Raw genomic sequence first — 23,808 nt, 5'->3', positions numbered from 1 at the left:
ATTGAGTTATGGTCAGTTTACAATGTTGTGTCCATTTCCGATAGAGAGCACAATTTTTCAGTCATAAATGAATATACATATATTCATTTTCACATTCTTTTTCACCATGAGCTACCACAAGATCTTGTATATATTTCCCTGTGCTATACAGTATAAACTTGTTTATCTGTTCTGTATATACCTGTCAGTATCTGCAGATTTTGAACTGTCAGTCTGTCCCTTCCCATCCTCTTCCACCGTGACAACCACAAGCTTGTATTCTATGTCTATGAGTCTGTTTCTGTTTTATATTTAAGTTAATTTGTCGCCTTTTTTTTTTTTTTTTAAGATTCCACATATGAGTGATCTCATGGTATTTTTGTTTCTCTTTCTGGCTTACTTGACTTAGAAGGACATTCTCCAGGGACATCCAGGTTGCTGCAAATGGCATGTTGTCGTTTTTATGGGTGAATAGTATTCCATTGTATAAATATACCACATCTTCTTTATCCAGTTATCTGTTGATGGACATTTAGGCTGTTTCCATGACTTGGCTATTGTAAATAGTGCTGCTATGAACAGTGGGGTGCAGGTGTCTTTTTGAATTAGGGTTCCTTCTGGATATATGCCCAGGAGTGGGATTACTGGGTCATATGGTAAGTCTAGTTTTAGTCTTTTGAGGAATCTCCATACTGTTTTCCACAATGGCTGCACCAAACTACGTTCCCACCAGCAGTGTAGGAGGGTTCCCTTTTCTCCACAGCCTCTCCAGCATTTATCATTACTCAGCAACTCTTAAAACATTTGTTTTCCAGATTTCAGACACAACAGAAAAGTTGAAAGAATAACGCAGTGCTCACCCAAATTCTCTTTTCCTAATTTTGATAGTTACATTGCACCATTGTGTTTTCTCTCTCTCTTTGTCTGTATATATACACACACTTGTATATACACATGCATACATATGAGTGTGTATACGTCCCATGAACCTTTGCAAGTAAGTCGTACACATCTTGGCACATCCTAAGAGGATATTCTCTTATATAACCACAATATTATCATCATACCAAAGGAAATCCACAAAAATTTTCTAGTGTGATTTGTATTTAAATTTTACCTATTGTCCCCAGTACATTTTTTTAAACATTTTTTATTGATTTATAATCCTTTTACAATGTTGTGTCAAATTCCAGTGTAGAGCACAATTTTTCAGTTATGCATGAACATGTATATATTCATTGTCACATTTTTTTCTCTGTGAGCTACCAGAAGATCTTGTATATATTTCCCTGTGCTATACAGTATAATCTTGTTTATCTATTTTACAATTTTGAAATCCCAGTCTCTCTTCCCACTCTCTGCCCCCTTGGCAACCACAAGTTTCTTTTCTATGTCTGTGAATCTATTTCTGTTTTGTATTTATGCTTTGTTTTTTTGTTTTTTTTTTTTTTAGATTCCACCCAGTACCTTTTTTTTTATCATTTTTTTTCCCTCAAACTCAGTTCCAGTCAGGGTCCCAGTATGGTTTTGGTTGTTCTTGTTTTTTTCATCTCTTTTAATCCAGAATAGTCTTTTCCCTACCAGCCCCCTTAATGATACTGTTTTTTCAAAGAGACTGAGTTAATTTTTGGGTAAAATGTCCCATCTTCTCAGTTTTTCTGAGTGTCTCCTTCAGTATTGATTCAATTTGTTCATCCATCCTCTGCATTTCCTGTAAAGGCAACCATTTGCTGAGTATCCAACACACCTAATCAGGTCCCTGCTGTTCCTGATACACTTACTGTTTGCAGTGGGAGTGGTCACTGGTATGACCCTGCTGTGAGGCACACGGTCTGGTGGAGGCATGTTCAGAATGTGGGTTGGGCAGCAGCTAACATTCAAGGAAGTGACGTTTCAGCTGAAACTTGAGAAGACAGGGAGAACATATGGATAAGCATTGAGACCTGAGAGCAGTAATTCCAAAGTACTGTTCGCTGAGTGTCCCTGGGAGCTGAAGGCTGTTGGGAACAGGTTGTGAAGGGCCATGAACTCTGTGCTGGGGAGATTAGATTTGGTCCTGGAGGTTTAGGGGAGCCACTGTTGCATAGCTTTTTCAGATTACAATTTTTGTTTTTAAATTACAAGTCATTTCCCATATTGTCAGTATCCTGAGAAGAGCAGGTTTTAGTTTATTTTTTCCCCAAGGGGTTATGTGTTTCAGAAGGATTTAAAGTTAGAGGTGACATCAGAGTTGTGTTAGAAAGACAAATCTGGTCACTAGGTAAGGGGTGGATTTGAAGGGATGGAATGTCCAGGCGGGTGGTCGGGTGGTCAGGTGGATAGGGAACTTTCAGAAGGTAAAACCAACAGAAGAGGGTTTAGGGTCATAGGTTTGGAACGTGGCCAGATGGTGCTGAAATAAATTCATCAGTAGCATCCGTTTTGTCCCCCTTCTCCCTTTCCCTGCCAGGCAGGTAGGAGTTGGCACACAGCCTAGCCATGTGTCCTAGGTCCTAGGAAAGGTGGGTAGGCCGTAGACATGGTGTAAGTGTGCTACTGAACAGAGCAGGTCACCTGTTCTCAGCCTGTGCAGCTGCTTTCCTTCGCCATCTCACAAACTGGATAGGGCCTTCAGGGACCTTGTGAGTTGGGCATTGGTGCCCTTAGTGTTTGTGGAAGGAGTGGATCTGGCCCCCCTACATTGCTAACCCAGACACCAGGCAGCAGGTACTGCCACAGGAGTAGTTGCTGCGGCCTTAGTCTGTTGATCTTTTAGGCCAACAAGGGACCCTTTGATCCAGGCCATGCTTCCAGGCTGGTGAGTATCCTCGCTGTCCAAGATAGTCAGCTCCCAAGGTGGTGAGTGCTGTCGTGGGCAAGCATGCCAGTCCCCTCTCTGAGGTGGGCACTGACCTTCCCTCCTCCTGTTCTCCCGTCTGGGTCATTGCCATCATACGTCCACAGACCTTTCCTCACCTGTGAGGACGCTGTGGGTCACTTGTTTCTGTGGTACCCTTTCCCAGCTGGGAGGGTGGGCCAGTGAAGGAGGCCTCACACTCTGCCTCTTCTTTGGTGTCTCTTCCTACATCTGCTCTTGGGTCAGGGTTATGGTTGTGATCCCCAGAACACAGCAGGGCCCAGTGCTTCAGGGAGGCTTGAATTTGTGGCCCACTTTGGGATGCTCAGTAGGATCCCCTTTCAGTTAGTTAAGTTCCCCGGCTTCCTGAGCTGGCAGAGTCTGGGTCTTTGCAGAGAGGGCTGCAGCATGATGAACATCAGTCAGGTTGTCCAGTCTTATTTTCCACTTTGCTCAAAGGAGGAGGTTCTCTGGTCATAATCTTGGCACTGCCCCATTATTGAGGTCGAGTTCCTGGTGGTCCAGGAGATGGGCTTGTGGTTGTGGGTCTGGACTCAGTCGTGAGCCCTGACTGGTGATTGCCAAGGACTCAGGGCAGGGGTGGGAGCAGGGGAGTCTTCTCTATCCCTGGTTTACCATCTTCTCTCTCTCCCTAGTTTGTCCTGAAGAATTATGGCGAGAATCCAGAAGCCTACAATGAGGAACTGAAGAAGCTGGAGTTGCTCAGACAGGTAGGAGGATAGTATTGATTTGCAGGCATAAGCAGAATAGGTTTGATAGGGAAGTAAAGAAACCACCTGGACCTGTGTTCTCATTTTAATTTAGTGCTCCTCCATAAAATTAGCAAAATTAATGACAGAAAAAAATGAAAATACTAAAATAAAAAGCAAAAAGAAAAACCCTTTTCATAATTTTTTGTTCACATATTTTAAAATTGTATTTATGTATACTACATAAAACCATAGTAGGATCATACATCACCTATACTGCTTCTGTAGCCTGCCTTATTCACTTAGCATTGTGGATTTGTTTCTGTATCAATGAGCATACAACAGTATTTTTAATGGCCCACAGTCATTATATTGCACTATAATTTAATCAGTCTCATCTTGGAGATCATTAAGGTATTTCATTTTGTCACCATTTAAAATATTATCCAAGTCTGTGCACCCTTGCACATCGATAGGATTATTTCTGTAGGAATTAGTGGGTGAACAAGATGCTTGTTTTGGTTTACACCCCCAGCAGGGTAAGCGCCGGCTTCTGCTGTTACTTTCAGTTCTGTTAGTCTGATAGGTGGAAAGTATGGTTAATTTTAATTTTTGGTTATTTGGCTAATAGTTAAGTTTTCACAGTAGTTGTTAATGTGTTTAAGTATCTTCTTTTAGGGGATTGTCTGTTAATGTCCTTTGTCCATTTTTTTGTCAGGGTGTTACACCTGTTTTCTCACTAATTTATAAGACTCAGTCATACATTAATGACTCACGTGATTTGTCCTTTGTCTCACATGATTCAAGTATTTTTCTCAAACAATTGTTTTTGTTTATTGTATTTTTAATGCAGACTTTCAGATTTTACATATACATATTTCAATGTTTATGAATCAGATCCATCTCATCTTTCCTTTTACTGTATCTGCCTTTTTATATGCAGTTAAGAAACTTTGTCACCCAAATAAGGTGTGAACAGCTACTGATATTCTCCCTCTGGTATTTACATGGTTCTGGTTGTTACTTAAATCTTTATATCACATTTATTTAAGTGTATGATATGTAAGGGAAGGTTTATACTTTTTCTCTGTATGTTTTTCTATTGTTTCAGAACACTCTTGTGCTGAATTCTTATGTGTATTTTAGATCTGTTCAGAATGTCCTGTTCTCTGCCATCACCCATCTTCTTCTGCCAGGCCCATGATATTTGAAGTATTGTATCTATTATATATTTTACTATATGATAAGACTAATTCCTGAAAATCACTTTTTTTTCAACTTTTCCATATTTATTCTCACATGAATATTTCTCAAAAGGACTTAGAATCTTTTTGTCAAGTTTCACAAAATTATGTTGGGAATTTGGTGAGCTCATAAAATTTATATATTGATTAGATAGAGTTAACATCTTTGTGAGGTTGCTTTCTTCTGCATTTCTACAGTCCCCCCGCCCAGGCTTCTCAGTATAGTTTTCCTTTTTTTTTTATTTTTAATTGAAATACAGTCAGTTATGTTATCAATTTCTGGTGTACAGCCCAATGTCCCAGTCATGCATATACATACATATATTTGTTTTCCTTTTTTTTTCATTTTTCTCAATTTTTTCATTTATTACCAGATATTGAACATGATTCCCTGGCTATACAGAGGAAACTCCCCCCCCCCCTTTTTTTTAATTGATTTGTAGTCAGTTTACAATGCTGTGTCACCTCCTGGTGTACAGCACAATTCCTCAGCCACACACAAACATACACATATTCATTCTCCCATTCTTTTTCACCGTCAGCTACTACAAGATACTGAATACATTTCCCTGTGCTATATAGTATGAACCTGTCTATCTATTTTATGTATATTAGTATATTTAAGTCTCGAACTCCCAGTTTATGCCTTCCCACCTCCCTCCCCCCTGGCAACCGCAAGTCTGTATTCTACATCTTTGAGTCTATTTCTGTTTTATATATAAGTTCATTTGTCTTTTTAGATTCTAGCTGTGAGGGATATTGTATGCTATTTTTCTTTCTCTTTCTGGGTTACTTCACTTAGAATGACATTCTCCAGGAGCATCCATGTTGCTGCAAATGGCATTATTTTATTCTTTTTTATGGCTGAGTAGTATTCCATTGTATAAATATACCACAACTTCTTTTTTTTCTTTTTTTAAATTTTATTTTATTGAGTTATAGTTAGCTTACAATATTGTGTCAATTTCCAGTGTAGAGCACAATTTTTAGTTATACATGAACATACATATATTCATTGTCACATTCTTTTTCACCATGAGCTACCACAAGATCTTATATATATTTCCCTGTGCTATACAGTATAATCTTGTTTACCTATTCTATATATACCTGTCAGTATCTACAAATTTTGAACTCCTAGTGCATCCCTTCCCACCCCCCTCCCCCTGACAACCACAAGTTTGTATTCCATGTCTATGAATCTGTTTTTGTTTTGTATTTATGTTCATTTGTCTTTTTCTTTTCTTTTTCTTTCTTTTTTTTTTTTTTTTTTTTAGATTCCACATATGAGTGACCTCACATAGTATTTTTCTTTCTTTCTGGCTTACTTCACTTAGAATGACATTCTCCAGGGACATCAGGTTGCTGCAAATGAAGTTATTTTATCCTTTTTTGTGACTAAGCAGTATTCCATTGTGTGTGTGTGTGTGTGTACACATATACATACATACATACCAGAACTTCTTTATCCAGTCATCTGTTGATGGGCATCGAGGTTGTTTCCATATCTTGGCTATTGTAAATAGTGCTGCTATGAACATTGGGGTGCAGGTGTGTTTTTGAATCAAGGTTCCTTCTGGGCATATGCCCACGAGTGGAATTGCTGGATCATATGGTAAGTGAATTTTTAGTTTTTTGAGTTCATGGATTTTTGAATGATGGCCATTCTGAGTGGTGTGAAGTGTTATCAGATTATTGTTTTAATTTAGTTTCTCTGATAATTAGTGATATTGAGCATTTTTTCATGTGCCTCTTGGCTGTTTGTATGTCTTCACTGGAGAATTGCTTGTTTAGGTCCTCTGCCCATTTTTTGGATTGGGTTGTTTGGGGTTGTTGTTGTTGTTGTTGTTAAGTTGTATGAGCTGTTTATAGGTTCTGGAAATGAAGCCTTTGTCAGTCTCATCATTTGCAGGTATTTTGTGACATTCCGTAGGTTGTTGTTTTGCTTACGGTTTCCTTTGCTGTGCAAAAGCTCGTAAGTTTCATTAGGTCCCATTGGTTAATTTTTGCCTTTATTTCTGTTGCCTGGTTGCCTGGGTAGAGAGTGCTCTAGGAGAGCATTGCTACGATTTATGTCAGAGAATGTTTTGCCTATGTTTTCTTCTAGGAGATTTATCATGTCTTGCCTTCTATTTAAGTCGTTAAGCCATATTGAATTTATTTTTGTGTATGGAGTGAGGGTGTGTTCTCCCTTCATTGATTTACATGCTGTGATCCAGTTTTCCCAACACCACTTGTTGAAGAGACTCTTTTCTCCATTGTATATTGTTGCCTCCTTTGATTAAGTGACCATAGGTCTGTGGATTTAATTTTGGGCTCTCTGTTCTGTTCCATTGGTCCATATGTCTGTTTTTATGCCAGTACCCTGCTGTTTCGATCACTATATCTCTGTAGTATTGTCTGAAGTCTGGGAAGGTTATTCCTCCAGCTTCCTTCTTTTTCTTCAGTATTGCTTTGGCAATTCCAGGTCTTTTGTGATTCCATATAAATTTTAGGATTGTTTGTTCTAGTTCTGTGAAAAATGTTCTGGTAATTTGATAGGGATCGCATTAAATCTGTAGATTGCCTTGGGCACTATGGCCATTTTAACAATAATTTGATTCTTCCAGTGCAAGAGCATGGGATATCTTTCCATTTCTTTATGTCATCTTTGATTTCCTTAAGCAGTGTTTTGTAGTTCTCCATGTGTAAGTCTTTCACCTCCTTGGTCAGATTTCTTCCTGAGTATTTTATTGTTTGGGATGCAATTTTAAAAGGGATTGTTTCTGTATTTTCTTTCCCTGCTAATTCACTGTTAGTGTAAAGAAAATGCAACTGATTTTTGTATGTTAATCTTGTATCCTGCTACCTTGCCGAATTGTTTTATCAGCTCTAGTAGTTTTTGTGTGGAGCTTCTAGGGTTTTCTGTATACAGTATCATGTCATCTGCATATAGTGACAGTTTTATCTCATTTTCCAATTTGGATCCCTTTTATTTCTTTTTCTTTTTTCTTTTTTACATTGAAGTACAGTCAATTACAATGTGTCAGTTTCTGGTGTACAGCACAATGTCTCAGTCATACATATACATACATATATTTGTTTTCCTGGGTTTTTTTTCATTCAAGGTTATTACCATATGTTGAACATGATTACCTGTGCTATCCAGAAGAAACTTTTTTTAATCTATTTTTATATATAGTGTCTAACATTTGTAAATCTCAAACTCCCAGATTTATCCCTTCCCACCACCTTTCCCCAGTAACCATAAGATTGTTTACTATGTCTGCAAGTCTGCTCCTGTTTTGTAGATGAGTTCATAGTGTCCTTTTTTTCCCCTTTTTTTTTCTTTTTTTTTTTTAATACTCCACGTATGAGTGATACCATATGGTATTTTTCTCTTTCTGGCTTCCTTCACTTAGAATGACGATCTCTAGGGCCATCCATGCTGCTGCAAATGGCATTGTTTTATTCTTTTTTAAGACTGAGTACTATTCCATTGTATAAATACACCACAACGTCTTTATCCAGGCATCTGTCCATGGACGTTGAGATTGCTTCCATATCTTGGCTATTGTATATTTTGCTGCTATGAACATTGAGGTGTATGTATCTTTTGGAATTTAGAGTTCCCTCCAGATATGTATCCAGAAGTGGGATTGCTAAATCATATGGTAAGTCTATTTTGAGTTTCTTGAAGAATCTCCATACTGTTTTCCGTAATGGCTGCAACCAAACTACATGCTCACCAACAGTGTAGGAGGGTTCCCTCTTCTCCACACTCTCTCCTGCATTTATTGTTTGTAGACTCTTCAGTCATGGCCATTCTGACTTGTTTCAGGTGGTAACGCATTGTAATTTTGATTTGCCTTTCTCCAACAATTATCGAGCATCTTTTCTCACTTGATGGCCATGTGTTTGTCCTCTTTGGAGAGATGTTTGTTTAGGTCTTCTGCCCATTTTTTGATTGGGTTACTTTGTTTTTTTATATTAAGGTGTATGAACTCTTTGTATACTTTTAAAATTATTTCCTTGTTGTTCGCATCATGTGCAAATATTTTCTCTCATTTTGTAGATTGTCTTTTCATTTTGTTGTTGGTGTCCTTAGCTTGCAGAAGCTTTTAAGTTTTATTAGATCCCATTTGTTTACTTTTGCTTTTATTTGTATTTTTCCAGAAGCTGGTTCAAAAAACATACTGCTTTGATTTATGTCCAAGAGTGTTTTGCCTGTGTTTTTTTCTAGGCGTTTTATAGTATCTGGTCTTACATTTAAGTCTTTAATCCATTTTTAGTTCATTTTTGTATAGGGTGTTATACTGAATTCTTTCTTAATCTCAAGTACTATTCTAGGCACTGTAGATTCAGCAGCAAACACCCACAAAGTTCCTGTGGAGTTCTGTGGGATTTTAAATAAGACTCCTTGATCAGAAAGGCAGTGGTGTGACACCAGTGGCATTAAGCTGAGTCTCCAGTGACACAGAAGAGGTCTGGGGAGCCAAATCCTGAAAACAGGATGCGTGACTTCGTGTGGGATGCAGAGATTGTGTTGCTGGAGTAGTGGTTCTGTTTGGCAGTGTATTGAGTGAGGCCTTCATTCTTCCATTTCCACGTGTCTCAGCCTCCTGAGGCAGTTATGGTCCTGCCCCAATCATCTGTGCCATGGTTTTTCATAGAGACACTGTTACTGGAGTAACAGGTTTGCAAATCTGATCTAGGAGATACGATGTAGACTTAGTTCTCAAGCAAGAACCTATTCTGCTGCCTACAGTGTTGTAAAAGAGTTGGAAACAGTTTTATCAAGGTCAAGTGCCAGTTTGCTTTTTTCACTTTTGAAAACTTTGCCCAAGAGTTTGAGCAGTAGAAGGCTCCGATTAATGGAGCAGCATATGAGTCCATCACAGATCCTCTGAATGGATATATTATTCATATATTTCTGGGTTTGGTTGAAGTTACCAGTTCCTACTGGTACTAACTCCTGAATAACTGACATAGAAAATGTCGATAGCTTAATTGAAAATGTATCCAAAACTAACAGGTCGGTTATATACTAAAAACAGTCACCGATACTACTGATTTATTGCAGGGGTGGCTGCATTGGTGTACAGTCAGTGATAGACAACAAAATACTAACAGCTATTGATTTCTACAGCACATATTTACATCACTTGGACCCAAGCTCAGCCAACAAGTGCAGAGACTTCAGGCCCTCAGACTTCTAATGAAAACACGAGAGGAAACATGTTGCTTACAACAGTGCAGAAAATAAATACATTAAAAATGTGTTACGTATTTGTAATTCATTAGATGCCTTATTACAGGGAACTTACCTGACTTTGTAGAAATATTAAAAAAAATTTTTTTCATTGTGGCGAAATACAGATAAAAAAATTGCCATCCTAACCATTTTTAAGTGTACAGTTCAGTAGTGTTAAGTATATTTACATTGTTGTGGAACCAATCTCCAGAATCTTTCATCTTGCAAAACTGAAACTCTATACCCATGAAACAATAAACCCCCATTTTCCTTTCCCCCCAGACCCTGGCAATCACCATTCTATGTTCTGTCTCTCTGAATTTGGCTACTTTAATTCATATAAGTGGACTCATACAATATTTATCTTTCTCAGACTGGCTTATTTCACTCAGCATAATGTTCTCAAGGTTCATCCATGTTTTAGGACATGTCCGAACTTCCTTCTTTTTTTTTCAGGCTGAATAATATCCCATTGTAAGTATGCACTCAGTTTGTTTATCCGGGGATACTTGGGTTGCCTTCACCTTTTGCCTGTTAATAATGTCACTATGGTGTACATTTAATTGAGCCTGTGGGTGTACAGATAGCTCTTTAAGATCCAGCTTTTGATTCTTTTAAGTATATACTCAGAAATGGAATTGTTGGCTCACATGGCAGTTTTATTTTTTATAGACTTTATTCTTTTAGAGCAGTTTCAGGTTCACAACAGAATTGAGCAGAAAATACAGAGTTCGCACGTGGCCCTCGCCACCCACACATATATACTCCCCTACCCTCAACATCCCTCAGTAGTGTGGCATGTTTGGTACAGTCGATGAACCAACATGGGCACATTATTATCAGCCAAAGTCCATAGTTTACATTAGGGTTCACTCTTGATGTTGTACAGTCTATGGGTTTTGACAAATGCATGATGACATGTAGCCACCACTATAGTATCATACAGAGTAATTTCATCACCCTAAAAATCCCTTGTGCTCAATCTATTCATTCCTCCCTCCTTCCCTTTTCCCCAGCTCCTGGAAACTATGATCTTTTTATTGTTTCTGTAGCTGTGCCTTTTCCAGAATGTCATTTGGTTGGAATCGTACAGTTTGTAGCCTTTTCAGACTGGCTTCTTTGATTTAGTAATACGTCTTTTAAGTTTCTTCTGTGTCTTTCATGGCTTGATAAATTTTTTTTTTTACTGCACATATATTTTTTAGTTTACATATATATACTGTTCATTGTTTCTAAGAATGTTTAGAGCTTTTAGCTTTTTAAACTTACATAGTTATCAAAGGACTAAAGCCAACCACAAAATAAGAATTAACTTACAGATACATATACCCTGCTATTAACAGCAACATTATTTATCATTGCAAAGATACGGAAGCATCCTAAGTGCACATCAATAGTTGAATAGATAATGGAGATGCAGCATATACATATATGTAACGGAATATAACTCACCCATGAAAAAGAAGGATATTTTGCCATTTGTAGCCCTTCATTCACTTTTATTTTTTTCACTTCAAAACCCAGAATTTTATAACTGGCAGAGACATTTCCATTACATCAAAAACAACACTTAACCAAGGAGGTTACCTATACTCTAAAAACTGAAATGACACAAAGAAATGGAAAGATTTCTTGTGCTCTTGGATTGGAAGAATCAACGCTATCAAAATGGCCACACTACCCAAGTCAATCCACAGATCATTGCAGCCCCCGTCAAAATATCGTGACATTCCTCACAGAACCAGAACAAACAATTTCAAAATTTAGAAGGAACCACAAAAGACCCCAAACAACCAAAGCAATCTTTTGTAGGTCTCTCTCTCTCTCTTTTTTTTTTTTTTCTGGTTTGTTGACTAGAGAAGTTCCTTTAACATTTGTTGTAAAGCTGGTTTGGTCATGCTGAAATCTTTTAGCTTTTGTTTATCTGTGAAGCTTTTGATTTTTCCATCAAGTCTGAACGAGAGCCTTGCTGGATAGAATATTCTTGGTTGTAAGTTTCCCCCTTGCATCACTTTAAATATATCATGCCGCTCCCTTCTGGCCTATAGAATTTCTGCCGAAAAATCAGCTGATAACCTTATGGGAGTTCCCTTGTATGTTATTCGTTGCTTTTCTCTTGCTAATTTTAATATTTTCTCCTTATCCTTAATTGTTGTCAGTTTGATGACTGTGTGCCTCAGTGTGTTTCTCTTTAGGTTAATTCTCTGTGGTACTCTCTGCACTTCTAGGACTTGGGTGACTTTTTCCTTTCCCGAGTTGGGAAAGTTTTCGGTGATTATCTCTCCCAAAATTTTCTCAGGTCTTTTCTCTCTCTCTTCTCTTTCTGGGACCCCTATAATGTGAATATTAGAGCACTTCATTATTACCCCAGAATTCTCTTAAACTATCCTCATTCCTTTTTATTCTTTTTTCTGTTTTCTGTTCTGAAGTAGTGATTTCCACTGATATGTCTTCTAGCTCACTGATCATTCTTCTGCCTCATTTAATACATTCTTGGTTCCTTCTAGTGTATTGTTCATTTCAGTGATTTTATTCTTCAACTCTGGGTATTCTTTATATTTTACAATTCTTTACTAAAAACTCGACTGTGTGCATCTATATTCATCTTGAGTTCTCTAAACATCTTGGCCATCATTACTTTAAACTCTTTCTCATGTAAATTACCTACCTCCTCATCACTTATATCATCTTCTGGGATTTTATCTTGTGCTTTGGCCTGGGAGATATTCCTTTGCCACCTATCTTTCTATGTGTTTGTGGATTCCTTCCACAGGCTTTGAGATTATTGTTTTTTTTATTTCTAGTATCTGCCCCTGGTGGATGAGGCTGAACTAGAGGCTTATGCAGGTTTCCTGGCAGCAGGAGCCATTGCTTGCCCACTGCTAGGTGAAGCTTGGTCCTGGACCTCTAGTGGGTATGGCTGTGTCTAGAGGCCTTTGTGGCTTTGGAAGTCTGAGATGGGTGTGGCTGTGTTCCCACCCTGTACGTGTTGTTTGGCCTGAGGCTTCCCTACAGGCTGTTGGGTGGGGCAAGGTCTTGGTGCTAATGATCCAATCAAGATATGAGCCTCCAGGAAAGCTCATGTAGATGGACACTCCCAGAATGTCCGCCACCAGCTTTTATGACCCCTGAGTGAGCTGCACCTGTCCCCTATGTCCCCAGGAGACCCTCCAAATCCAGCAGGCAGGTCTGGCCCAGGTTCCTATGAAATCATTGCCACTGCCCTTGGAGTTGGTGCATGTCACTTTCCGTGTACGCTTCTCAAGCAAATGGAATCTCCGTTTTCCCCAGTCCTGTGAGGCTCCCAGAGCCAAGCCCCCCTAATCTTCAAAACCAGATGTCCTGAGGTCTCCTCTTCCCAATGTTGGGACCCAAGCTGGGGAGCCTCATGTGGGGCTTAGAGCTCTCACTCCTGTGGGAGGGCCTCTGTGACTTAACAAATCTTTAGCTTGTGGGTCGCCCACCCAGGGGGGTATGGGGTCCAATTATATCGCGAGCACGCCCTCCTACCATCCTGCTGTGGTTCCCTTGTTATGTTTCGAGTTGCAGAAGATCTCTTTTGCTAGGTTCCAGTCTTTTTTTCGATAGTTGTTTAGCATTCAGTTGTGGTTTCGTTGTAGTTGTGAGGAGAGGCAAGCTCGTGGTCCTACGGCTCCGCCATCTTGACCAGAACTCCCTGGCAGTTATATTTTTAATTTTTAAGGAACCACCATCGTGTTTCTTCAACAGTTGTACCATTTTATATTCCTACCAACAGTGCACAAATGTTCCAATTTCTCCACACCCTTGCTAGCACTTGTTATTTTCTGATATATTTTTTTTTGATGGTGCCATCCTAATGAATGTGAGGTGGTATCTCTCTGTAGTTTAGATATTGCATTTCTCTAATGATTGTTGTTGAGTATCTTTTCATGTGCTTATAGTTCATTTGTTAATCTTCTTTGGAGAAATGTTAATTCAAGTTCTTTATCCATTTCTGAATCACGTTTCTGTTGTTAAGATGTAGGAGTTTATATTTTCTGGGTATTAACCCCTTATCAGATACATGATTTTCAAACATTTTCTTCCATTCCATGCGTTGCCTTTTCACTTTGTTGATTGCGTCCTTTTGATGCTCTGAAGTTTTAAATTTTGATGTAGTCCAATTTACTAGTTTTTCTTTTGTTGTTGTGCTTTTTGAGTTATATCCAAGAAATCATTGCTAAATTTAATGTCATGAAGATTTTCCCCTTGTTTCTTGTAAGAACTTTATAGTTTTAGCTCTTATATTTAGGTCTTTGTCCATCTTTAGTTTATTTTTGTAAATGGTATAACATAAGGGTCCAACTTCATTCTTTCGTGTGTGGACATTTAGTTTTCCCAGCACCGTATATTGAAAAGACTGTCCCACATTGAATGGTCTTGGCATCCTTGTCAAAAATCATCTCACCGTGTGTATTAGTTTGCCATGGCTGCCATAACCAAGTACCATGGGCTACTGGCTTAAACAACAGAAGTTTTCTCACAGTTGTGGAGACCAGAAGTCCAAGATCAAGGTGTTGGCAGGGTTGACTTCTCCTTTTGGCTATCTTCTCCCTATATTTTCACATGATTGTCCCTCTGTGCATGCAGTCATTGGCATTAGGGCTCACCTGTATGACCTCATTTCACTGTAGTTACCTCTTTAAGGCTCTGTCTCCTAGTACAGTCACATTCTGAGATATACGGGGGTTAGGACTTCAACATATGAACTGATGAGGGAGCACCATTCAGCCCATAACACCACATATTTGAGGGTTTATTTCTGGGCTGTCTATCCTCCTTTGGTTTATATGTCTGCCTTTATGCCAGTACCACACTATTTGGATTATTGTGGCTTTGTAATAGGTTTTCAAATCAGGAATTGTGGGATGTCCAATTTTGTTCTTTTTCAAGATTGTTTTGGCTATTTGGGTGCTGGCCCCTTGAGATTCCATATGAATTTTTAGGATGGATTTTTCTATTTCTGCAACAAGTTGCCATTGGGATTTTGATACGGATTGCATTAAATCCCTGAAAAGTAAAATCCAAAAAAGTCTCTCTTCTTTTGGGAGGCTTGCCACCTTAACAATATTAAGTCTTAATACATGAATATAGGATGTCTTTCCTTTTGTTTATGTCTTTAATTTCTTTCAGCGTAGTTTTGTAGTTTTCTCTATACAAGTCTTTCACCTTTTTGGTTAAATTTATTTCTAAGTAATGTATTCTTTTTGATGCTATTGTAAATGAAAAAAATTTTAATTTTCTTTAATTATGATTGTGTACAAACAACTGATTTTTGTGTACTGATTCTATATCCTACAGCTTTGCTGAATTTGTTTATTAATTCTAACTTTTTTTGTGTAGTCTCTAGGGTTTTTTTACATATGAGTTCGTGTCTGTGAACAAAGATAATTTTGCTTCTTCCTTTCTAATTTGGATACATTTCTCCTTCTTTCCTGAGTGCTCTGGTTGGGGTTGGGACTTCTAGTCCTGTGATACTTGTAGTGGTGGAAATGGGCATCCTTGTCTTGTTCCTGGTGTTAGAGGAAAAGTTTTCAGTCTTTTACCTATTTAGTATGATGTTAGCTAAGGGTTTTCATAGTTAGCCTTTATCATGTTGAAGTAGAGGAACTTACCTGACTTTTAAAGATGACACTCTTCTTAGGAGGAGAAAATTGTCAAAAAAAGGTGAATTATCTCACTTGCCACCCTGTTTTAAAGTAGTTAAAAATAACTTTATCTGCTTGAATAACAAAAGAGGGTTTAAGTAAAATTTTTATTTACAGTGTCAAATTGTAGGAGATTGTATCTTTCCCCTAAAGCAGGGATAATTAATTGGCATGTTTATATATACTAAAAAGATATTCTTTAAAAAACGGAGTAATACACCATTGTTATAATATAAGCTTTTATAATTGCCCAGGTATGATGTACTTTTACTAAGATCTTTATTTCTTCATATGGCCTTTAAGTTACTGTCAAGTGTCCTTTCATTTCAGTCTAAAGGACTCCTTTTAGCATTTCCTGCAGAGCAGATCTAGTGGTGATGAATTCCCCCAGCTTTTGTTTATCTGAGAATGTCTTGATTTCTCCTTAGTTTTGTCAGATATGGGATTTTTGGTTGACAGTGTTTTTCTTTTAACACTTTTAATATATCAGCCTACTGCCTTCTGGTCTCCATAGTTTCTGATGAGAAATCTGTGGATAATCTCATTGAGGATCCCTTGTATTTGATGAGTACTGCTCTTATGTTGTTTTCCAGATTCTGTCTTTCATCAGTTTGAATATAATGTGTGTTGGTGTGGGTTTCTGAGTTCATTCTACTTGGAGTTCTTTAAGCTTCTTGGATGTTTATATTCTTTAATCAAATTTGGGAAGTTTTTGGCCATTATTTCTTCAGATACTCTCTCTGCCCCTTTTTCTTTCTCTTCTTCTGGGACTTGCACAATGTGTATGTTGATCTACTTGACGGTGTCTCATAGGTCCCTTAGGCTCTGTTCACTTCAGTATTTTTTCTTTCTCTTCCTTAGACTTGATAATTTCAGTTGCCCTATCTTCAGTTTCACTAATTCTTTAATATATGTGCTCAAATCTGCCTTTGACTCAGAGCAGAGATCCCTGATATTTGGAGGACAGAGTCCTTACTGCCCACCCTGGCTTCCAAAGGCTGTGTGCAAGCTGCAGCAGGAACATATGCAAGGCTGCCTGCACAGGGCTGGGTGCTGGGTAGCTGCCTCTGTGCTAAGGGCTGAAATCCACCTAATTTATTCTCTCTACCTTCCTCTGCAAGTTTGCAAGTCCTCAGTAGACTCTAAGAGTTCCAAGATAGTTCTGCCAGTGCAGTTGTTATCTAGGTGGGTAGATGGATTTCCTGGTGCTTCCTACTCTACCACCTTCTCAGAATACTCCTCATACTCATAAAATTTTTAAAGAAAGATTTTATTTGAACAGTTTGAGGACTAGTGAGATGTTCCTAACCCGTAAGACTACTGCCGTTTTGCACACACAAGTGCACATGCACACAAAACACCCTCCAGAGCATTGTCTTCCATCCCTTCTGAGGCAGATGGTTTATGGCCTAGGGCAGGCAGCCTGCACAGAGCAGCGGTCTGGAGAGAGCCACCCCCAAGAGAGCTCCAGACCTGAGACTGTTCCCAGCACAGATGGAGCTCATAGGAGGACAGTAGGATGGCCACTTTTCCTCTCAAGTCATTGAATAACTCAACTCATTGAAACAGTGTGAGAATTGGGCTAGATCAGTGTTTCTTCAGTGAAACCACAGGACAAACTTTTTACATAGAACACTGATAATAATTATTTCAAGAAAAAAAAAATTACCAGACCAGGAAAGCTTCCAGACTCAGCAGTATAATAGTGAAAATAAAATAGAATAACTAAATGAACTATTATAGCAATTTTAGAACTAACAGTGGTCTAGTTTTCAGTGAATTGCAGAAAATTAATCAAAGCACAGAGACATAGAAAGCAGAGACAGCATAAGCGAAGTTAACTTTTTACCATAACTCAGTTCTTTGCAGTGGAAATTGAAGGTGGATATAATTGGGGAAACTGTAGGCAATTCTTTTTTTCTGATTCTGGGTCTCAGTTTCCTCATCTGTAAAACTGGGCCTGGAATAGTTCTCTGAGAAGACTTTTCATTTGTACTCTGGAGTAAATTTTTGGCTGTGTGATTATAGGGAATAAAACTGACAGGTCGGGTAAGGGGTTGTTGGAGGCGTCAGGGAGAGGGTGTGGTGGGTCAGAGCTTTCTTTCAGCCTCTCCTGTTCTGCTCTGTTCCTGCCATATGCAGCTCGTCACAGAGTGTCACAGGCCAGGGCGGAACAAGAGAGGGCTGCATTCTTGGTTGGAGTAAAGGGTGCAGGTGGATCTCCATGACCTGAGGGGGTTGGGGGGGGGGGTTGAGGGGGTTGCTTCTCTTGTTTCCCAAAGATTGGTTTTAGGAAGTACAAAACAAACTTTTTTTTTTTAATTGAAGTACAGTCAGTTTACAGTGTTGTGTCAATTTCTAGTGTACAGCACAATGCTTCAGTCATACATGAATATACATATATTCGTTAAAACAAACATTTTTTATTTTAATCTTTTTGTATATGCTTTAGTAAGTATTTTTAAAATGTGTAGCTAGGACATCAAGCCTGCTATTTCAGGCATGTAACTGCTTAGGATGTGGCTCCACTTTAAAAAATGGAAAGTGTTATGTTGTTTCATTTTGGTGGAGGTATGATGGGGAGGGCAGTGATAAGAATGACTAGATTTGAGAAGCCTCAGCATATGGGACAGGCCCCTTGAGGTGGCACTGCAGCAGTGTGGCTGTGACATGCCGTATCATTGCACTGGGCATTCCAGAGGCCTCACCACAAGGGAGCTTAGAATTTCTGTTCACAGGAACAGGAGACTGAGGCCCACAGAGGAGATAGTTTCCCAAGATGCTGCCGGGAAGTGGTGTTGAGTGGAACTAGTGCTGGACTCTTCCTGCTCTGGGTCCCCAGGGGCATGTGTGTCCCTTCTCAGAGCATCTGGGGCAGAAGGCTCAGAGCCCAGCTCTGCAGTGTCTTGTCCTAAAGGATTTCTTCTAGCCTGTGCCAGCCAGCTCTCTGCTGAGCCCCTCGGCTGCTGGAGTCCTGGTGTGGGGCTCTGGTGTGCTCCAGCAGGTGGGGTGACGGTCTGTACAGTGCTTCTAGCCCATCTACTTTTTGTGCACCTGCTTCTTGTAAGGTATATTGTCTGTTCTGTTTGAGCAGAGAGTTCATTTGCTTTGATTTATTTTTTTCCAAAGTGGGGCTAGCTTTACCGGTTATTGTAAAAATTGGAAATGTTTCATATAAAGAATATATAACACTATAAAGAATCAAATATGTCTCTGTATGTATGTATAGAATAAGATAAATTTAAAACCCTACTAGCCAGGCATAATCACTTAACTTTTTGGTATATAACTGTCTAGATTTTTTCCTCTTTGTCTGTATACCTGGCTGGATAGCAATATCCATATGACCTTACAAAAATGAAATTATGCTGCTCATCTGTTACATGACCCCCCCCCCCAAGCAATAAATCTGTTTTGGACATCTCAGCATATCAGTAGAGATCCCTGTCTTCAGTTTTTGTGGCTGCAAAGTATTCTTTTTTGTGGATAGCCTTGACATAATTTATTTAAACAATCCTCTTTAATGGAAGCTTTGGTGGCATCCAGTATTTGGCCCTGTTAATAATGCTGTTGAGAAACATCCTCGCATGTTCATCCAAGCATTTGCTTTGCTGGGTCTCTCTTACTATATATTTTTGGATAACAGAACTGTGGGTGAAACATGAAGTACATCCAACTTTAAAGCATTTTTTAAGCTATCTTCCAGAAAAGTAGAACTGATTCAGGCCAGTAGTCCTGGCTGGTAGGATGATTGCTGAATGACTGCAGGTAGCTTTGGGCTTTCTTTGGATCCCTTGAAGAGTGCAGCCTCTCAGCTCTGATGCATATTTCCTGGGCACGTGGCTGGACAGGCCTGCCTGTCCTCTACCGCAGCTGATGACAGGCCTGCTTTTCCCATCTGTCTCCCAGAATGCTGTTCGTGTCCCTAGGGACTTTGAGGGCTGCAGCGTCCTCCGCAAGTACCTGGGCCAGCTCCACTACCTGCAGAGTCGGGTCCCCATGGGCTCGGGCCAGGAGGCTGCTGTTCCTGTCACTTGGTAAGAGCTGGTAGGCAGGGCTATGGGGAGCCTGGAGGATGCCTGTGACAGCCCAGGGGTGTCTGGGTAGTGGGGATGCCTCTCCCCTTTTCCTTGCTGCCTAGGATGGGGAGCAGCTTGGTGTGGCCTCCCCAGGCCTCCCTACCTCTGACCCCACACTGGAGAGGCAGGTCCTTTCACTAGTTCCTTCCCTCAAGATAACTGGAGTGGCTTGTCTACAGGACTGAGATCTTCTCAGGCAAGTCTGTGGCCCATGAGGACATCAAGTACGAGCAAGCCTGTATTCTCTATAACCTTGGTGAGCTGCCTAACCCCTTCCCCATGGTCCTACCTCCCAGCCCTCTCAACCCCATTTCAGCTCAGCAGGAGGCCACAAAGGCAGTGGGCCTGATGGAGGGAAGACACTTGGATTCTGACCCTCCCACTGCCCTCCCCACGGCTCTGCTGATGCCTCTTTTCGGGGCCACAGGGAGCCACCCTGCTAGGGAAAGGCTCTGCTAGGCCAGCTGCCACATAGTGTTGCTGCCTCATAGGTGGCCTGTCTTTGACTGGACAGCCCCCCGACCCCCTTTGTGGCTTTGGGCTGCTTCAGGCAGGAGAGCAAGGCTGGCCTAGACCAGCCCTGCCATCAACCCTGAGGGCTCAGCCTCAGCCTGAGGAGCCCCAAGTCCTGTGTAGGCATCCCTGAGGCTCTGAGACTGGACCTGTAGGCTGGGGCTATAGACATCTTTCACCCAACCTGTGCCTGGTGCAGAGCAAGAGACTGAGGGGCTTGACTGGACTTCTGAGTTTCTCCGTTTACTCCAGCTTTGGTGTCCTTGGACCAACTGTCCCAGTCCTCGGACCCGTTTTCCTGATCATGGGTGACAACACTGCCCCCTCTGCCTTACACTGGACACAGGTGTGGGCAGCCTGGGGAGCAGCCCAGGGCTAGCGCTGACCCCACCTCCTCTGCCTCTCCAGGGGCGCTGCACTCCATGCTGGGAGCCATGGACAAGCGGGTATCTGAGGAGGTGAGGAGGACAGTGGCAGTGGGTGGGACACAGGACAGAACCAGGGAAGGGTACTGAGTGCCTCCAGAGGGTGAATCCTGCCCTGTGGGAGTGGGCACAGGCTCTTCCTTTAGCCAGCCTCCCCTCTTCTCTCCCAGGGGATGAAGGTCTCCTGCACTCATTTCCAGTGTGCGGCAGGTGCCTTCGCCTACCTACGTGAGCACTTCCCTCACGCCTACAGCGTTGACATGAGCCGTCAGATCCTCACTCTCAATGTCAACCTCATGCTGGTGAGGTGGTGCCCTTGGTGGGCTGAGTTGAATCCAGGGGAGGAGATAGTTAGGGCTGGATCCTAGGCCAGGCTCTGCACAGGGCTGTGAGGGACAAGCAGGGGTGTAGGCTTTGAGCCCCAGGTGGATCAGGAGCAGGGCTGTGCTCCTTGGAGCAGGGGAGGCGGGATGAAGAGGGGATCCGTGTGGTCTGCCCTGGGGCAGGGCGGGGCCTCCAGGTGAGAGGAGTGCATCTGCACCTGCTGTTCCAGGGCCAGGCTCAAGAGTGCCTTCTGGAGAAGTCCATGTTGGACAACAGGAAGAGCTTTCTGGTGGCCCGCATCAGTGCACAGGTAGGAATGGGGGTAGACGGTGGCTCTCAAGGGACTGATGGCAGGCCTCTGGTTCACTCTCAGTCCCCGACTTCCCGGCTCCCAGGTGGTGGATTACTACAAGGAGGCATGCCGGGCCTTGGAGAACCCTGACACTGCCTCGCTGCTGGGCCGGATCCAGAAGGACTGGAAGAAGCTCGTACAGATGAAGATCTACTACTTTGCGGCTGTGGCTCATGTGAGGGCACCGTGGCCACTGGGGCTGGGCTGGGCTGGGCTGCGTTGAGTTGCCACAGCTCAGGAAATAATGATGTCTCTTCTTTCTTAGTTACATATGGGCAAGCAGGCTGAGGAGCAACAGAAGTTTGGGGAGCGGGTGAGTGAGCCCTAGGCGAGGAGGGGACTCAGGACTGGATCCAGCTTTGTTAGTGAAGTCCTCGTGAGGTCCCTTCCCTTACAGAAAGGCACTCTTGTCTGCCTTTAACTCTCATGTCCCTGACCACCCCCTGCTGTAGGCCTGGTGTTTCTTGTGTTGTCCCATCTGTGCAGCTCTCATCCCTCAGAGGGGATGGCTGGTTGGAGGTGTCACCTGGGAGGCAGAGCAGGGTGAAGCTGTAAGATAGACCCTAACCTTGGTGCTGTTGGCTGGGTTGGCACCTGCCTACCTCCTCAGCTTCTTGTCTTCTAATGGGTCACCTGGTGGCCAGGCAGGCTTGGTGGGGTGGCAGGTATGGGTCCCAGCAGGGAAAGATGGACTGGGCTTTGCCTGCTGCCCCATCACAGGTCGCCTACTTCCAGAGTGCCCTGGACAAGCTCAATGAAGCCATCAAGCTGGCCAAGGTAAAGCTGAGGAAGAGCCTGGCTGCCCCTCAGAGCCTGGGAGGATAAGGAGCAAGCCTGGCAGGGCCGAGGGGTGTCCTGGCACTGGCTGCAGTTGGTGATGAGCACCCCCATCCCTCCCCACAGGGCCAGCCTGACACTGTGCAAGATGCACTTCGCTTTGCCATGGATGTCATCGGGGGAAAGTGAGTCTCTGGGACTTGGGGTGGCTTTTGGTTCCTTCTTGTTAGGAAGGGGCTTGGTGCTCTGCCTGCATCGTTGGGAGGAAGCCAGCAGGGCCGGAGAGCAGTGGCCCACATGGGAGGTTAGGTCCTGGATCCCTAGTGATGGCTGAAGAATCACCACTCCCCCTTCTCCTGACCCTCAGGTACAATTCTGCCAAGAAGGACAATGATTTCATCTACCACGAGGCTGTCCCAGCACTGGACACCCTTCAGCCTGTAAAAGGTCTGAAACTGAGGGAAGGCCCAGGATTGGGGTAGGGGATGAAGATGGGACAGAACAGAGGCAGGCTCGTTTGTGTGGGTGGGCCTGGTCTCCACAATTCTTCTTCCGCCTCCCAGGTGCCCCCTTGGTGAAGCCCTTACCAGTGAACCCCACAGACCCCGCTGTTACAGGCCCTGACATCTTTGCCAAACTGGTACCCATGGCTGCCCACGAAGCCTCATCGCTGTACAGGTGGGTGGGAGGGGCAGGCCCTATTCGTAGCACAGGTGGGGTTGGGATGTCTTAAGAGACATAGGCTTCCAGTAACTGCTCTGTCACTTCTCCTGCAGTGAGGAGAAGGCCAAGCTGCTTCGGGAGATGATGGCCAAGATTGAGGAGAAGAATGAGGTCCTGGAGTGAGTGCAGGGCTGGCGTGGGGGAGTACCCACCAGGCCTCTGTTTCCCCAAGCTGCCTGTAACAAGAAGAGTAGTGAAATGTGGTCTCGTACCACCAGGTTTCCCGACTCTGCCCTCCCTGCTCAGGGGTCTGGTATGCTAGATTTGTAAGGCGAGTCACTCGTGCATCTTCAGAAGAGGACATCCCATTACCAGTAGTGCCCTGGACATGTTCTGTGGTGGGGGTTGGGGTGCTGATATGCCGTCTGCTAGGACCTCGGACCTCGCTTCAGTGGTGGGAGTCTCACCCTAGAGGGTTGCTTTCACGTGTGAGGGGTTATCGGCACCCAGCACCCACCTGGAGCTGTTGCCTCCCACAGCCAGTTCATGGATTCACTGCAGCTGGATCCCGAGACAGTGGACAACCTTGACACATACAGTCACATCCCCCCTCAGCTCATGGAGAAGTGTGCGGCTCTCAGCGTCCGGCCTGACACTGTCAGGAACCTCGTCCAGTCCATGCAAGGTGAGTAAGGGGGAGAGCAAGCAGGTGGAGGGCGGGAATGTGGAAGTCGTCTGCTGCAGCCTTCTCTGTCCCTTGCTGAACAAGGATGCAGGTTTGCACCTCTCCCAGCATCTGGCACAGCACCCACCACTTCCATGACCACCATACCCTGTGCTCCCTGTGTCTGCCAGTGTCAGGACACCCCTTGGCCCCGCCAGGCTTGGTCCTTGTTCTCAGGCTCTGAGGGGCCGCCAGGCTTTTCCTCGGTGCTGGGCTGCACACAAGCCTGACTCGGGGGCAGTTCTGTCTCCTGGGCAATGGGCCAGACTGGGTCCCTGGT

At 42.5% G+C, this 23,808-nt stretch overlaps 1 protein-coding gene across 1 annotated transcript in view; it reads left to right on the top strand.

Moving 5' to 3' along the window:
- Positions 1–23,808, top strand: part of PTPN23 (protein tyrosine phosphatase non-receptor type 23) — a 35,236-nt gene that overhangs the window by 6,819 nt on the left and 4,609 nt on the right. Inside the window, exons 2-15 of the mRNA XM_010997294.3 lie at positions 3,472–3,546; positions 19,581–19,708; positions 19,930–20,006; positions 20,672–20,721; positions 20,859–20,990; positions 21,242–21,322; positions 21,408–21,539; positions 21,630–21,677; positions 22,085–22,141; positions 22,268–22,326; positions 22,509–22,588; positions 22,705–22,819; positions 22,918–22,983; positions 23,344–23,489. Coding sequence (XP_010995596.2) covers positions 3,472–3,546; positions 19,581–19,708; positions 19,930–20,006; positions 20,672–20,721; positions 20,859–20,990; positions 21,242–21,322; positions 21,408–21,539; positions 21,630–21,677; positions 22,085–22,141; positions 22,268–22,326; positions 22,509–22,588; positions 22,705–22,819; positions 22,918–22,983; positions 23,344–23,489 — 1,246 coding nt within the window. The remainder of the gene's footprint in view (positions 1–3,471; positions 3,547–19,580; positions 19,709–19,929; positions 20,007–20,671; positions 20,722–20,858; positions 20,991–21,241; positions 21,323–21,407; positions 21,540–21,629; positions 21,678–22,084; positions 22,142–22,267; positions 22,327–22,508; positions 22,589–22,704; positions 22,820–22,917; positions 22,984–23,343; positions 23,490–23,808) is intronic.

This window comes from Camelus dromedarius, chromosome 17, assembly GCF_036321535.1.
Source record: "Camelus dromedarius isolate mCamDro1 chromosome 17, mCamDro1.pat, whole genome shotgun sequence".
Taxonomy (NCBI): Eukaryota; Metazoa; Chordata; class Mammalia; order Artiodactyla; family Camelidae; genus Camelus; species Camelus dromedarius.
Note: the sequence above shows the minus strand (reverse complement) of the source record. Positions and strands in the feature narration are given on the sequence as shown.